The sequence below is a fragment of the Plutella xylostella genome, chromosome 14, assembly GCF_932276165.1.
Source record: "Plutella xylostella chromosome 14, ilPluXylo3.1, whole genome shotgun sequence".
NCBI classification, from domain to species: domain Eukaryota; kingdom Metazoa; phylum Arthropoda; class Insecta; order Lepidoptera; family Plutellidae; genus Plutella; species Plutella xylostella.
This window is the reverse complement of record NC_063994.1, coordinates 9,511,553-9,525,316: the sequence shown is the minus strand read 5'-3', so window position 1 is coordinate 9,525,316 and position 13,764 is coordinate 9,511,553. Positions and strand designations below refer to the sequence as shown.

Below are 13,764 nucleotides of genomic sequence, written 5' to 3'. Positions count from 1 at the left end.
AAAGCTCCGTTTGTGTCGCAGGCTTTACAACGGAAAAAAGCTTTTAGCTAAGAAATATAAAACATATAATAAAGACATACAGGATGTTGCAAACTAAGTATAGTAATCGGAAAGGGAAGACATCACAATTATAATTTGGAATAAAACGATGTACTACCTATGTTTATTCGTAAAGTAATCTAAAGTCTTTTGTTTTATTACAGGCACTAAATTGACCAGTGCAAATGTCAAATTGTTAACTATCAGTACTAGATTTTATTCAACTTGTCATTTGCACTTGTTAACTATTTAGTATCTGAGAAAAAAATAGATTTTAATACATAATATTTTAGGACGTTATATAGGTGTTACGTACGTCTTTCTTCTCCCTTCACAACACCATTCCGAGAACAGCCTGTACATAGATCTTTATCGAGGTTTACCTTTTTTACGACTGAACAAATTGAGAATACCGAGATCATCTCCATTGGAAGAACAAGGTTAATGTCGAAATAAATAAATAAAGAAATGAGAAAAGGGAATTGTGATTCCAGCTCGTGCGTCCTAACTCAATCCATTAACGGGGGGATTTGTTCGATTCAAATCCGTAAACTGAAATCCGCGCTTTTTCTTTGGAAAACAAATACAAAAATAAAAGATTATCAACACACGAAATGCGCCGTGGTTTGGTAATTTTCGTGTCTGAAATTAATCTTTCATGACATCAAATAGATGTTAAGTAAGATATTAGGCTTCTGTGTTTGTTTTTAGGGTTCCGTAGCCAAAATGGCAAAAACGGAACCCTTATAGTTTCGTCATGTCCGTCTGTCCGTCTGTCCGTCTGTCACAGCCGATTTACTCGGAAACTATAAGTACTACAGTGATGAAATTTGATGGGAATATGTGTTGTATGAACCGCTACAAAAATATGACACTAAATAGTAAAAAAAAGAATTGGGGGTGGGGCCCCCCATACATGTAACTGAGGGATCAAATTTTTTTTTTCGATGTACATACCCGTGTGGGGTATCAATGGAAAGGTCTTTTAAAATGATATAAAGTTTTCTAAAAAACATTTTTCTTAAAGTGAACGGTTTTTGAGATATCAGCTCTCAAAGTCGTAAAAAGTATGTCCCCCCCCCTCTATTTTTATAACTACGGGGTATAAAATTCTAAAAAAAATAGAGGTGATGCATGCTAATTAACTCTTTCAACGATTTTTGGTTTGATCAAAGTATCTCTTATAGTTTTTGAGATAGGTTGATTTAACTGTAATTTTGATTTGCTGCTACGGAACCCTTTGTGCGCGAGCCCGACTCGCACTTGGCCGGTTTTTATTTAAATCTCAGTTTTAATTATTTCGATGATATGTATTATAATTCTTTAAAAAATATATAGCCAAATATGTTGTCGAGCAAGCACAAGTTCAAAGTAGAGCAAGACTTGTTAAGAGTGACCCCTTGAGTCACCTCCATTCGGCTTCCTCTACCACTTTTGCAACACCCTGTATATTTAAAAAAAAAAAAACACGCACTCACGCCTTGTACTAATGTACTCCCTTGCGGGGTAGGCAGAGGTGCATTGCTGCACCCACTTTTCGCCAGAGTGTTATGTTAGTCCCAATGTAATAGGGGGCGGGCCTATTACCATTTAACGGGCACCTCCAAGACCCGAGAACAAATATCTGTGTTTAAACAAATATCTGCCCCAGCCGGGAATCGAACCCGGGACCTTCGGCTCAGTAGTCAGGGTCACTAACCACTACGCCATTCGGCCGCCTGTATATTTACTTCGGATATAAAGCTCGCAAGCTAAACTATTTGAGTTCAGTAACTTAACTAAAACTAGAAAAGTAATATTTTAGTTTCTCCTAGTTTTATACATAATATTTCAGGACTTTTTCCAAGTTTTTCCGCCATTTCCGGTTTCCTGAAACCGAAGTTTATTTTATGTATTTGTGTGTATGAAGAAGTAACTTTCGGATAACCCACTCAATACAGTTTGCCAACTTTCTGAGGAAAACGAAAAAAGAATCTATCAAATTGTAGCAATTACTAGTAAAATAGGTGACAGATGTCAGGGAGGAAATTGTAGTGTTTAATAAATATAAAGGCCCAAGAAAGGGATACGTGGAATGTTCAGGGAGAGACCTTTGCCCAGCAGTGGGACACTAGAGGTTAAGAAAAAAAAATATATATATAAATATATTAAATAAACTTTAGAGGTCTATAGCTCCACATAATATAGTTTAAAATAAAAATAATATACAGAGTGTTACACAACGGGTATATTTAAAGGTAACTCGCACCTTAAGTCCTAAGCTCACGGGGTCATCTGAAGAACTTTTGTTCTACAACTTTAAAAAAACCTTGCATCGCCTCGCATTCTACGCAATATATTATAGAGTCTACAAAAATAACTCTACGTTAGACTTCGAAGCGTTTTTTATTTAAAAAAAATAAGCTCTGTGTAGTAGAATTTATTTCGAAAGCTTTAAACGACTTTATTTAATTTAAATCTCGTCTGATCGCTGCTAGCACCAAACCAACTAAAACGAAGATAAAATAAAACAAAAAACCGTTTGCCATTCGCAAATGTAGAACTTAATTATTTAAATCCTTACCATTAATTAAGATTTCTGCTTTCGTTCAAATACATTCCACATTAAGCTACCGTAATCCTTGTTTAAACATAGCTAAATCGTTATTAATGTATTGTATGCTAATGTTTTGAATACAAACTTACCGCTGTGCTTACAATTATAATAGAGAACGGGGGACCTTTTGTTATCCAATGTAACGGAACCAAAGCTCTAATTAGCATTCGAATAGGATTCAAGAAACTACCTAGGTATGTATGTAACTAAACAAGCTGTTGATTATTTATAATATATATAGGGTGTTGCAAAAAGGGTACTTATATAAAGCCGAAGGGAGGTGACTCATGGTATCATTCTGAATAAGTTTTGTTCTACGAGTTTTGGAAATTCACGAATAAAAAAACGCTCTAAGTTGTTTAGAAAAGTACCTGTACATCAAAATTGAGTACCTATAGTAAGTTTTTAAATGCAGTTGGTTTAAAATTCACCATGAACCAAGCACTAATAAATACGTGAGCAAATAACATAGCTGTTTATTTTACCCATCAGTCCACATCGATCAAGTGGCCACTCCAATCAACCAACCAACGCACCCCTGCACAAACCGATTCAAGTGAATTCTACCCAATTAAATTTTACCTGAACAAAACATTGCACAGCTAGTTCATATTACACTCACGAAGTGTCGGCCCAAGGGAAACTAATTCAATTAAATAAGGATTAATTTACACTGCCTCGGAGGGGAACAGTGGTCAAACTTCAGCACATTACTCAAACTTGGGAAAGCGGGATTATTGAAACAGAGAATGAACAAATTAAGCCTAAGTCGGGGATAACGTTGACATTATCAATTGTCAAAATGTGAAGAATTTTTGGAACGTTTGGCAGAATTTGTAGGACAAAAACATTATGAGGAAAATGCTATCAGTGAGCGATTACATTTGTTTTATCTTATGTTTGAGATTAGGAGTAGTAAAGGGTTTTTAATTTCGCTTATTATCATACATGCTTATACTAAAATAATCTCATAATATTGGACCCAACCACCCTCACCGATAACCTTCAAACCATACACATGAAGAAACAATAGCATGAGTACTACATCTGCTCTCCTCCTGCCAGAGATGACAACTTTAGAAACACCAAGTCCTTAAATCTTCTTTGAACACAGAACTTACCGGCATTTGTACTGGTTCCAGAAAGATTATGCACTGCATTGTCTTAGCAAATCTGCCTTGAGCGAACAGGTACGAACTTATCTGAAACTTCCAGTAAACTGTGAAGTTAACAAGAGTCTTGTCTTGTCTTCCTTCCTGAAGTTTAAATCTGATCCAAAACAAACTTGACTATAAAACGTTTTACGTCACACATACCTACAGCCAACCGTAGCCAATAATTACTAACCACTGTAATTTGCAATTACGAATGAAGGGTATTTAATTAACATATTATTACATTACCGGTAGCCCTGTGCTTGTGCACTAAATCAAACAGGTGCCATTACAGCCGTGCGGGCCACCGCATTGTCTGTTTGTCAGCCATTGTCCCGAGGCATAATTAACGCGGCCCCATCTTTGTTGCAGGCCCACCGGCGCCGATGTAGGCACAGAGGCGACATGACATGAGCATGCGAGCGGCGTGGGCTCGGTGGTACGTCATCGTTGTTCTGAGCTCTTGCGCCGCGAGGACGGCCAGCGATTGGCTGGACTGTGCCCAGATCCCCGCCTGCCGCTGCAAGTGGTCCTCGGGCAAGAAGACCGCGTCCTGTGCGTCCGCCGACCTGCGCCGCCCGCCAGCCCTCGCTAGCGACATCCAGGTGCTCGACCTGCACGACAACCCGCTGCGCACTCTGCCTCAAGAAGTCTTCTCCACCATCGGGCTCCTCAATCTACAGCGAGTCAATCTGAGAGGCACCAAGCTACGCTCCATACACCCTGACGCGTTCTTGGAACTAAGGATCCTGATCGAAGTCGATTTGGCCGATAACGACTTATCAAACATCCCGAAAGACATATTCAGAGGCAACGAAAGACTGCGCTTGGTAGTGCTCAGCAACAATCCTTTGACAACTCTAGTAGCCGACCAGTTCCCGTCTCTACCGCATTTACGAATGTTGCTTCTAGATGGATGTAGGCTCAAGTTGATTCACACTAATGCGTTGCGTAACCTGAAAGCCCTGGAGACAATAGATTTACGGAGAAATCAACTTACATTCCTACGACTAATCACATTTGCTTTGCCTGCCTTGAAGACGCTCTCTCTATCGGAAAATCCTTGGAGATGCGATTGTCGACTAAGAGAGTTCAAGGATTGGTTTTTAGACAGTACATTAGGGACGGAAGATTTAGTTTGTGTCGAACCATCCACAAAGTCAGGGAGTAAGTGGAGAAGTGTTCCGAGTGAGAGTATGGTTTGTGCGCCAGAGGTGCGTTCTAGTACGCTGGTTATTCGGACGGAAGTAGGCATGCCAACTACCTTCGGTTGCTGGGTCCACGGAGTTCCTAAACCTCAAGTGACGTGGCTATTTGAAGGCGTAGATGTACATAATAGCACACTAGATAGTGATTTAGAAGAAGCGGAATCGGAGGTAGACATTGATGATTCAGAGGATAAAGTACCGGGTAGCGTGAGGTGGGTGAACGTGACCGTGCTGAACGTGACCTCGAGTGCCGCTGGTGAATGGACCTGTATAGCTAAAAGCTCCGCAGGAGAAGCCCGAGCGGTCATCAGTTTAGTTCTGCCAAGATATCAAACGGCGACTGCCCGCACGGACCCTGGAATCCCTCAAGTAATAGGGGTAGTTTTTGGCGCACTAGGCGTGCTAGCGACCCTAGGCTTCCTAGGCGCCGTGGCTTGTTGGCACATGCGCAGACGAACGGTACCGGCGAGCCGAAGTTTCACAGACCAAGAGAAGCGATTATTAGATGCTTCAGTAGTCGTAAGTTGTGATCGTTCAATAGCCGAGATGGCATCGCCGTGCGATTTCGAGATGACGGAACGATCGATATCAGAGGAGCCAAGAGTTTGCGGGTTTGACCCCGTGCATATAACCATAGAGGGGACGCCGGGTGCATTTCCACCTCCACCAGCCGAGTTCGCCGTGCCAGTTCCTTACGGGAACATCTTCATATCTGTCCAGGTGGCTGGTCACGGGGAGGGGCCGGGGGGGAAGTACCCGGACCTGCTGAGTGGAGGGGCGACGTTGCCGCGAAGAAGTCGGACTTGCTGTGCTCCTGTGTATGACAACATGGGGCCGCGGGTGACGGCTACCGGCAGCTCCACCTGGTCCCTGCCGGGGGCGGGGGCCGAGGGGGTGGACAACACGGAGACCCCTGTGCTGACGCTGCCCCCGCCGCCCCCCGAGTTCGTGTCGCTCTAGCCTCGGTCGCTGGTGCTAGACCCGTCGGCCCTCCGGTGATCTAGCACCACAGCATTGCGAGTCAATTAGACAATCCCCCAATTTTATTAATTACGGTTTATCGTTAATTTGTAAATACTAGGCTAGTAAGTGGACTTTCGTCTAGGATGTGTGACATGAAGGACATCACGTGAGATAAATACGTAAGGTTGTTATCGAAAATGTATTTAACGTTTATCTAATTATATTTTAAAGAGATTAGTTTTAGCATGTTAATCGAATACGTTGGGATACGAAGTGAGATGTACTTTTAGTGTTTAACTTTAACTCATGTTTTACAATAGTGTTTCTTTAAGTCCTATTTGTAAGTCTTCCCAATTTTGTAAATTATGTACTTGTTTACTTACAATCTTCCCAAAGATAAGACTGATCCTTTTTGTCTTGTTTCCCCTTGATCTTTGTATAAATGACTATTGTGTCTGCTGAATACTTCACTTAGTGTAAAACACTGCAAGATAGCTTCGAAACATTTCTTTCAACGCAAATGATAAAAAATAAACCAATTACATTATAAAAGGCCCTCGTCGTTTCATTCTCCTCCGAGGAATGCTTATGTCTATTTGCTGTTCTCATTACTTCGAAGATTAAGGTTTTTTGCCAAAAGTCCGACGTCTTAACATTCATTATTTATTTTTGGATCAACAGTCGTAGTATTACAGAGACGCTAGATGTAACTAAATTGAAGAATTCAATCTAACAAATGTTCTAAATACTGGTAAGTATCGTAATAATTATAGATATTCAAAACGGTTACGATTTATACAGTGTATTGTTTTTCGGATCCGACAAACTTTAAGAGTGGATTCTACGAGTAATTTCATGGAAAAAATACCCCCATCAAGTGGGTTCATATCTCAATATTCTAGAATTGGCGGCCATTTTAAAGTTGCTTTGAACTTTTTTTATGTAACTTTTAAGCAGTTGTGGATATTTTTATTGGATAGAGGTGACTTTTTGCAGATAAAAGCATTTTATTTCATGTCCGCAAGAGGTTTAAATCTCAAGATATGATTTTCTTAAAGAAGAAGAAAATCTAATTTAAGTTACTTAGACCCCCACATATGGGGTTTTTTCTCGATGAAATTACTCGTAGAATCCCCTTTAAAGTTTGTCGGGTCCGAAAAACAACACACTGTATAGTTACAGCCGTTCAAAATCATAATCAGACAGAAAGCTTAATAGTAGGTATACATAAAGGTTCAAGTACCTAGGTACTTTACACACTGTAAGGTTCAAGTACATACTGTATTTAATTGTCTCAATAGTGCCTAATAGTGATTTTACAATAACTTCAAAAATATGAAGATGAAAAAAACATTCATGAACAGTAGAACACTAAGGGATACCATACAATACAATCTAAAAGTGTGATTAAGTACCTCATAGAACATAAAAGATACATATTACATATAGCTGTACCCGCGCGCTTCGCTTCGCCTTAAAAAGTTTTCCCGTGGGAATTCCGGGATAAAAAGTAGCCTATGTTCTTTCCCAGGGTCTAAACCGTATGTATACCAAATTTCATTCAAATCCGTTCAGTAGTTTTGGCGTGAAAGAGTAACAGACAGACAGACAGACACAGTTACTTTCACATTTATAATATTAGTTAGGATTAGGATTATTAAGGTATGTAAGTAGGTAACACACAAAAACCAAGCAGGCGTAACACAAAAATAAAACGAAAGTACCAGGTAAGCTCATTAAAATATAATACGAGATAGGATATAACCTCTTGTAAAATATTATTCGACCTACTAAGGACTAAAGTTTCTCATTACCATTATTACAAATCTGTAGAATGTACAAACTTTTGCTCGACATACATTTTCCCTAACGACTTTAGCATCTTAACTTTACAAGTACTCCCCTGGCTCAGGCACAAATGAGTGGAAGTTGAAGATTTATTTTTGAATATCAGTCTAATAGTATAACGTGTGTCATTTACTTCAAGAGGATTTAAGAAGGAATATAAGCAGTGTATGAACCACTTCGAAAATTAGGTAAGGTTCTAGGCAAAACCAATTTGTAAAGATGGAAAATAGGTAGTGGACGACTAGAGGTTGCTTAATGTGTCTAAACGTCACTGTATCCATGTATTCATATGGAGATGTCATTTCGTTGGCCTATAGAAATATCTAGAAACTATGTAGCTACCATACTACCGCCAACAAATTAGCAATACACAATCCATAAGCAGCGTCGCTCGCCATCAAACATCTATCTGATACAAGTTACGTCAGATTTGACAAGTGAGCGGTGGTGATACGGTAGCCGGTAACGTAACACCATATCATTCTAGGTTTGTACTCTACCTTTCTATGCTCGCCGTTCGTCATGAACGAATAGGCATAATCATCTTTGCCTAACCCTCAAGGAACCAGTGCGTGAGTTGTATAATCCAACTAGGAATTTCAGTAAGTACATAAAGCATGAAATGTAAGTCAACTAAAAATATTTATCACTTGAGACCACTATCTACCAGTGTTAAATCCAACGAGAGCATTTAAAGAAGATTTATTGGTTAAAAACTACATTCTTTACTCTTCTCTCTCGCAGCACTTTTAAAATATAGTCTGGACCTGTACCACCAGTTTTCGAACAAAAACTCAACATTGTTGAAAGTCGTATTTTATGGTGTTCTTTATTTAATAAACTAAGTATGGTTAATTATTATTCTTTATTTTTATTTAACTCTTTATTGTACAAATATTACAAATAAAAGTACAAAGGGTGGACTTAATGCTAAAAGCATTTTCTGCCAGTCAACCCGCAGGAGGTACAGGAAAAATAGGTAATAAGGTGTACAAAAAAGAATAAAAAAAAGCAAAAGAATCTAGGTTGCATACTGTACACCAGGAGCAATCCTTTTAAATATAAAGACTTGTATAAGGATGATACGCTCTTCTAAAGTGCGATGTATCTGAACAGCACATCAAGGCTTATAATACTACTGGTTTTTGCGCGAGAGTCTCGCTTTAAAGAATTTTACTAGTTTTAGTGTCTATTCGTTTCAAATTTAATAACAGCAGTATGGTATTATTCTGATTATTATGCATAATAATGCACACTAACTTAACCAAGAATGTCAAGAATTTTATAGACAATACGAGGATAATCACAAAGGTTAAAATCAACTGAGTCTGCAGCCGCTACACGGGTTCGTTATCGACGTCGATAAACTCGCGTTATGCGTGTTCCACTAATCACAGTGTCGTATTCATGGCGAATGACGATATAGTGACGTTTATCTACGTCAACAACAAACCCGTGTACCGGCAGCTGTAGTAGAAACTGAATAAAATAGCGCCAACATTCGTTGAAGTCTCAAAAGTCGTGAACTCATGGTTGACCTCCCAAGTAAGAGGTGTCCTTTTAAAATAAACCTTTGAGATAGTCCAGATTTACCTGGACCATAAGTTTCACTAATCCCGCATTTCTAAAGCTGCGCTAAACAAAATTCAAAGCGGTTCACCTCTATAAAATAGCAAATACGAGTAGTGGTGAAGTGAATGAACTGAAAAATGCTACTTTAAAAATATTAGTTTGATGGTGAAAATCTAGAATATAGATGGGGAAGCGTCCTCACTATGTTTTTCTTCACGGCACGGTGATAATTTATTTGATTAAATCAAAATGTCTGGCTTTGTTATACCTATTTACTTAAATATTGTTTACTTGAATTGATTTTAACCCATGGCTTCTCGAATGTAAGGATGAGAACTTTGCCGCTATGCCACCGCTACTCTACGTACTTATTAATACTTAATAAATAAATAGGTAATTGATAAGGTAACCGAGCAAAAACACGGCAGGCAACGACGTCCTCAAAACAAACGTCAAGATTGGTACCATTTTTTCGTAGAGGAGATCAGTTAGTTTCATCTCTCAATGTCTCAGAGCTTGATAACGCCAAGGGGAAAATCTTAACTTTTGACTTCTCCCAAATTTCTTGTGCTAGAATTCTCACCCTTTTTAAAACCCGAAAGAATTGCAACCGTGCGACACCGTGCCAAGAAATATCCGCCTGTTCTTTACCTGTGACCTCAGAACAGAACAGCTCTAGAGGCGTCGTTTAGTAAAATGAAATATTTAATAGTTTTTCATGAATGGTAGTTTATTGGATTTTGTGTAGGCAATTATTAGTAAGTATTTAATTATACGGAAAGTCAGATATTTCGCGGTTTTTATTGTAAGATGGATGCTTATAATAATTTAGGCTAGATTTAGGTTAAGAAATACAAAACTCTAAGTGCGCTGTATTTTTTTATTTAATTTTCGTTTTAAATTCACAACGTGTGACAGTAGTTACCTATGTCTGTCTATAAAACGTTATTTTTGTTATTTTAATGGTTGGAATGTATATATTATAGCTTTTTATTCGTACATAATATTCACTAAGTAGCCCTCTTTTTTGCGCGTTTTTATCTTCAGTTATAAATATTTCCATGCCCTATCTAGAAATATTCTTTGTTCTAAGGCTGTGACCTATTTTGCACCCCGATATTCAAGTTTCGTAAAGGCGCTTATAAATGAGATATTTGAAGAGTTTGCTTTAGGAGATGGAACACTTCGAATGAAGATCGAATTAGAAATGAGAAAGTGAATTGGTTTATTGATCGTACGATGAATTGTTGTTACAAAAAGGCGGGCAGATACCGAAGCATTGAGTACAGACTTTCATCAAAGTAGACCTTTTGCTGCCTAGTCATTCAGTGAATGAGCCATTCAGCTATAAAGACGTTATAAGTAGGTAACGAAGTATATCTACGTTCTTGTACTTGGTAGAGTTACAGTTCTGGCAATATAAGATGCTTCAAGTACAAATAAAAAATAATAGTTAAATAATTAATAATAGTTAAAGAGTGTTTGTCTAATGCCTAAGGTATAAATGTGTTTAAAAGAAAATGAGCAATCATATAGACTCACTCCCTTCCATCCAAAGGTTGTCTGGTTTTATTTTTAAGTTTTGTTTTTTGTAATTTTTGTTCTTGGTGCAAATAAAGGTGTAGGTATTTTATTGTAAGTATTGCATGAGTATTATAGGTTGTTGACGACAACGATAACAAACTAAAATATCGCTTTTGTTAGCTACCGATAGTCAATTCGTTGAGCATTGCTGCGTAGTCGATAAACCAATTTAAGGAAATGTTATTTTTTATTACCTATATTAAAGACATATTTTACCGAAGGCAGTTAAGTATATTTTGCGGTTTTTCGTTTCAAATTGTAGCAATTATACCTATATTATGTATTAAGTAATTTTTGTATTTTTAAAATGTATTTCATTTAGTTTATTATATGGGCCACTGATGCCTGAAATAAATAAATAATAATAATAAATAATAATAAATAAATAAATAAATAAATGTTCTTTATTTCAGGCAGCACCCATATAAAATAATAATTACAATCACAATTAAAAAGTACATCATAATATAAATACAATAAAATATAAATTACAATAAAATTAAGTAGGTAGGTACAATATAGGTACCTACAAGTCAATTATTATTATAATATATTTCTATTATTGGGTATAGGTATATTAATTTGTACATAAACCTTTCGAGATATTGTAGCTACTGAGCGCCACGTCACGTATTCATTTCACCAAAAGGCTGTACTTTGCTAAATTATCGCTCCAATTTAAATTAAAGAAGCTTTGGTTTTCTGTTCCTCGTCATGCGAAGACTCATGTGGTGAAATGTCAATTTGAGTCTTACAACGATCGCAATAAAGGCGTCGTAGGGTTTCAAGTTTTAACAATGAGCATTCGCTGTACTTTTACTGAAATCTGTATTTTATTGTGGGTCTTAAGAAGTGTATTAATTATGTTCAGAAAAGAAAAATAATTAGGTATATGTATAATACAAGACTAGACTAAAAGAACGTCGTTAGTGAAGTCATCTTCATGATTTCTATTTGGGTTAGTCCCGCTATGGTATGGTCCCGGTATGGCACCCTCTTAAAATACCTATCAAAAAGTCCCGCTATGGTACCCATCTTTTAGATCTACTTTACAACAGTACCAAAAACTGAAGGGTACCATAGCGGGACTTTTTGATAGGTATTTTAAGAGGGTGCCATACCGGGACCATACCATAGCGGGACTAACCCTTCTATTTTTAGGCTTACCTTTAATAATAATAATAATATGTCATTAATGGCAGACTATAAGTCCATAAAAAGTTAGTAACATGAATTTCTTAAAATATAAATATTAGTTAGACAGGTACAGTAAAGGGCAGAAAGACCTGACCCCTCTCAGAAACATTGTTACTATGAGAGGGGGGTCAGGTTTCTCTGCACCTGACCGTACAAAAACAAAAACAATATTAAATGCCTAAAGCAATAAAAAAACACCGTAGAAACTTAAATTAAACATGCAAGGCCACCCAGTGCACCTTTAAGGGTTTCAGTCCAGCAGAATAGTTCTCGTTGCTACGATTGCATTTTCATGGTCTGAACTTGAGAATCCATCTATTCCAACTTCTAAAGCAGCCGAGACGAAATCTATTCAAATCCGTCTATTCTATTATATTCTATTCTATTCTCTGTGGGGGTGTAAGTACCTGCACCTGGCTCTCTCGAGTGGAATCTTTGTGCATATCCCCAAGGTCTAAACTGCCTTCCTAAGCTAGGACCATTTCTCACCAAGCTGGTCCACTGCGGGTTGGTGGGTTCACATATCTAGATGTGCTAAATCTAGATATACAGGTTTCCTCACGATGTTTTTCTTCACCGTAAGAGCGAAGGTATACATTGTACTTAAGTTAAAAGAACTCAGTGGTACATGTCAGCGCCGGGATTCGAACCCGCATCTCTGGCGTGAGAAGCGGGCGCTTACCCGACTGAGCTACCACCGCACCCCCTCTTCATACGCAAAATCTTCTTGTCAGAAACTATTCGGCAACTCAAAATGTCTACCGCTTGTACCGATAAATGTTCGTATTTCGTAGTCGTGTTCCTCACACTCTCCTATTTTACACAATCCCGTAAAAGGGTGTAATAGTTTTGTACATGACATTGAGCGAGAACTAAATTCTGCTTAGCGGTTTGCGAAACTTCGAATGTAAATCTTTTGAGGTTTCGAATAGAATTCGCAATCATGTGGCGAGAAATTTAGGCTGTATTGGCGGTTTCTTTAGATATAGTTTGAAGGCACTTTCAGTTTCTGACACTATTTTACGTTTCTGTTTGAATATTTATTTAATATTTAAAGACAATAAATCCAATTTCAACATTAAACAGAGAAATAGACACTTTAGTTAATCATTATAAATACAGCACCTGTCTCCAAATTTTTATTTGTATTTTTTCAACATTCTCTTTAATTTTAATATAATAAGAATACGCAGCAAAATGTGTAAATAATAATATCCGGATGTCTAATCTTTTGAGTGCTCTGCCTCGAGTTTAAAGGCTCACACAGTTACGCAAGAAAGTACGTACTTTCGTACTTCACTCGAATCTAAATTTAATTTCTAAACCGTAATGTACATTTAATGTTTTCGCCGTAAGAAACAGGAGATTCTTGTATTTAGGTAATGTGGTAATGGAGCTAGTATTTTCTAGGGTTCTACCTTTTTTGGCATAAGATTTTTTTGCCTAATCTCGTATTGCATAGTAACGTTTGGTCAAAGTCTCGTTACGCCGAAAATCGTATGGCATAAATCTCGTTTAGTAAAAAGTTATTTCGCATAACATTGTTTAGCCTAATAATGGTATGGCCAAATCTTGAATAGCCTAATAATGCTATGGCATAGGT

General features: G+C 37.7%; 1 protein-coding gene across 1 annotated transcript in view; it reads left to right on the top strand.

The window, feature by feature from the left end:
• LOC105389191 (leucine-rich repeat-containing protein 24) overlaps window positions 1-6,515 on the top strand; it is a 40,541-nt gene extending 34,026 nt beyond the window's left edge. Inside the window, exon 2 of the mRNA XM_011560275.3 lies at window positions 4,162-6,515. Coding sequence (XP_011558577.3) covers window positions 4,200-5,957 — 1,758 coding nt within the window. The 5' untranslated portion in view covers window positions 4,162-4,199 and the 3' untranslated portion in view covers window positions 5,958-6,515. The remainder of the gene's footprint in view (window positions 1-4,161) is intronic.
• The last annotated feature ends 7,249 nt before the right edge of the window (window positions 6,516-13,764 follow it).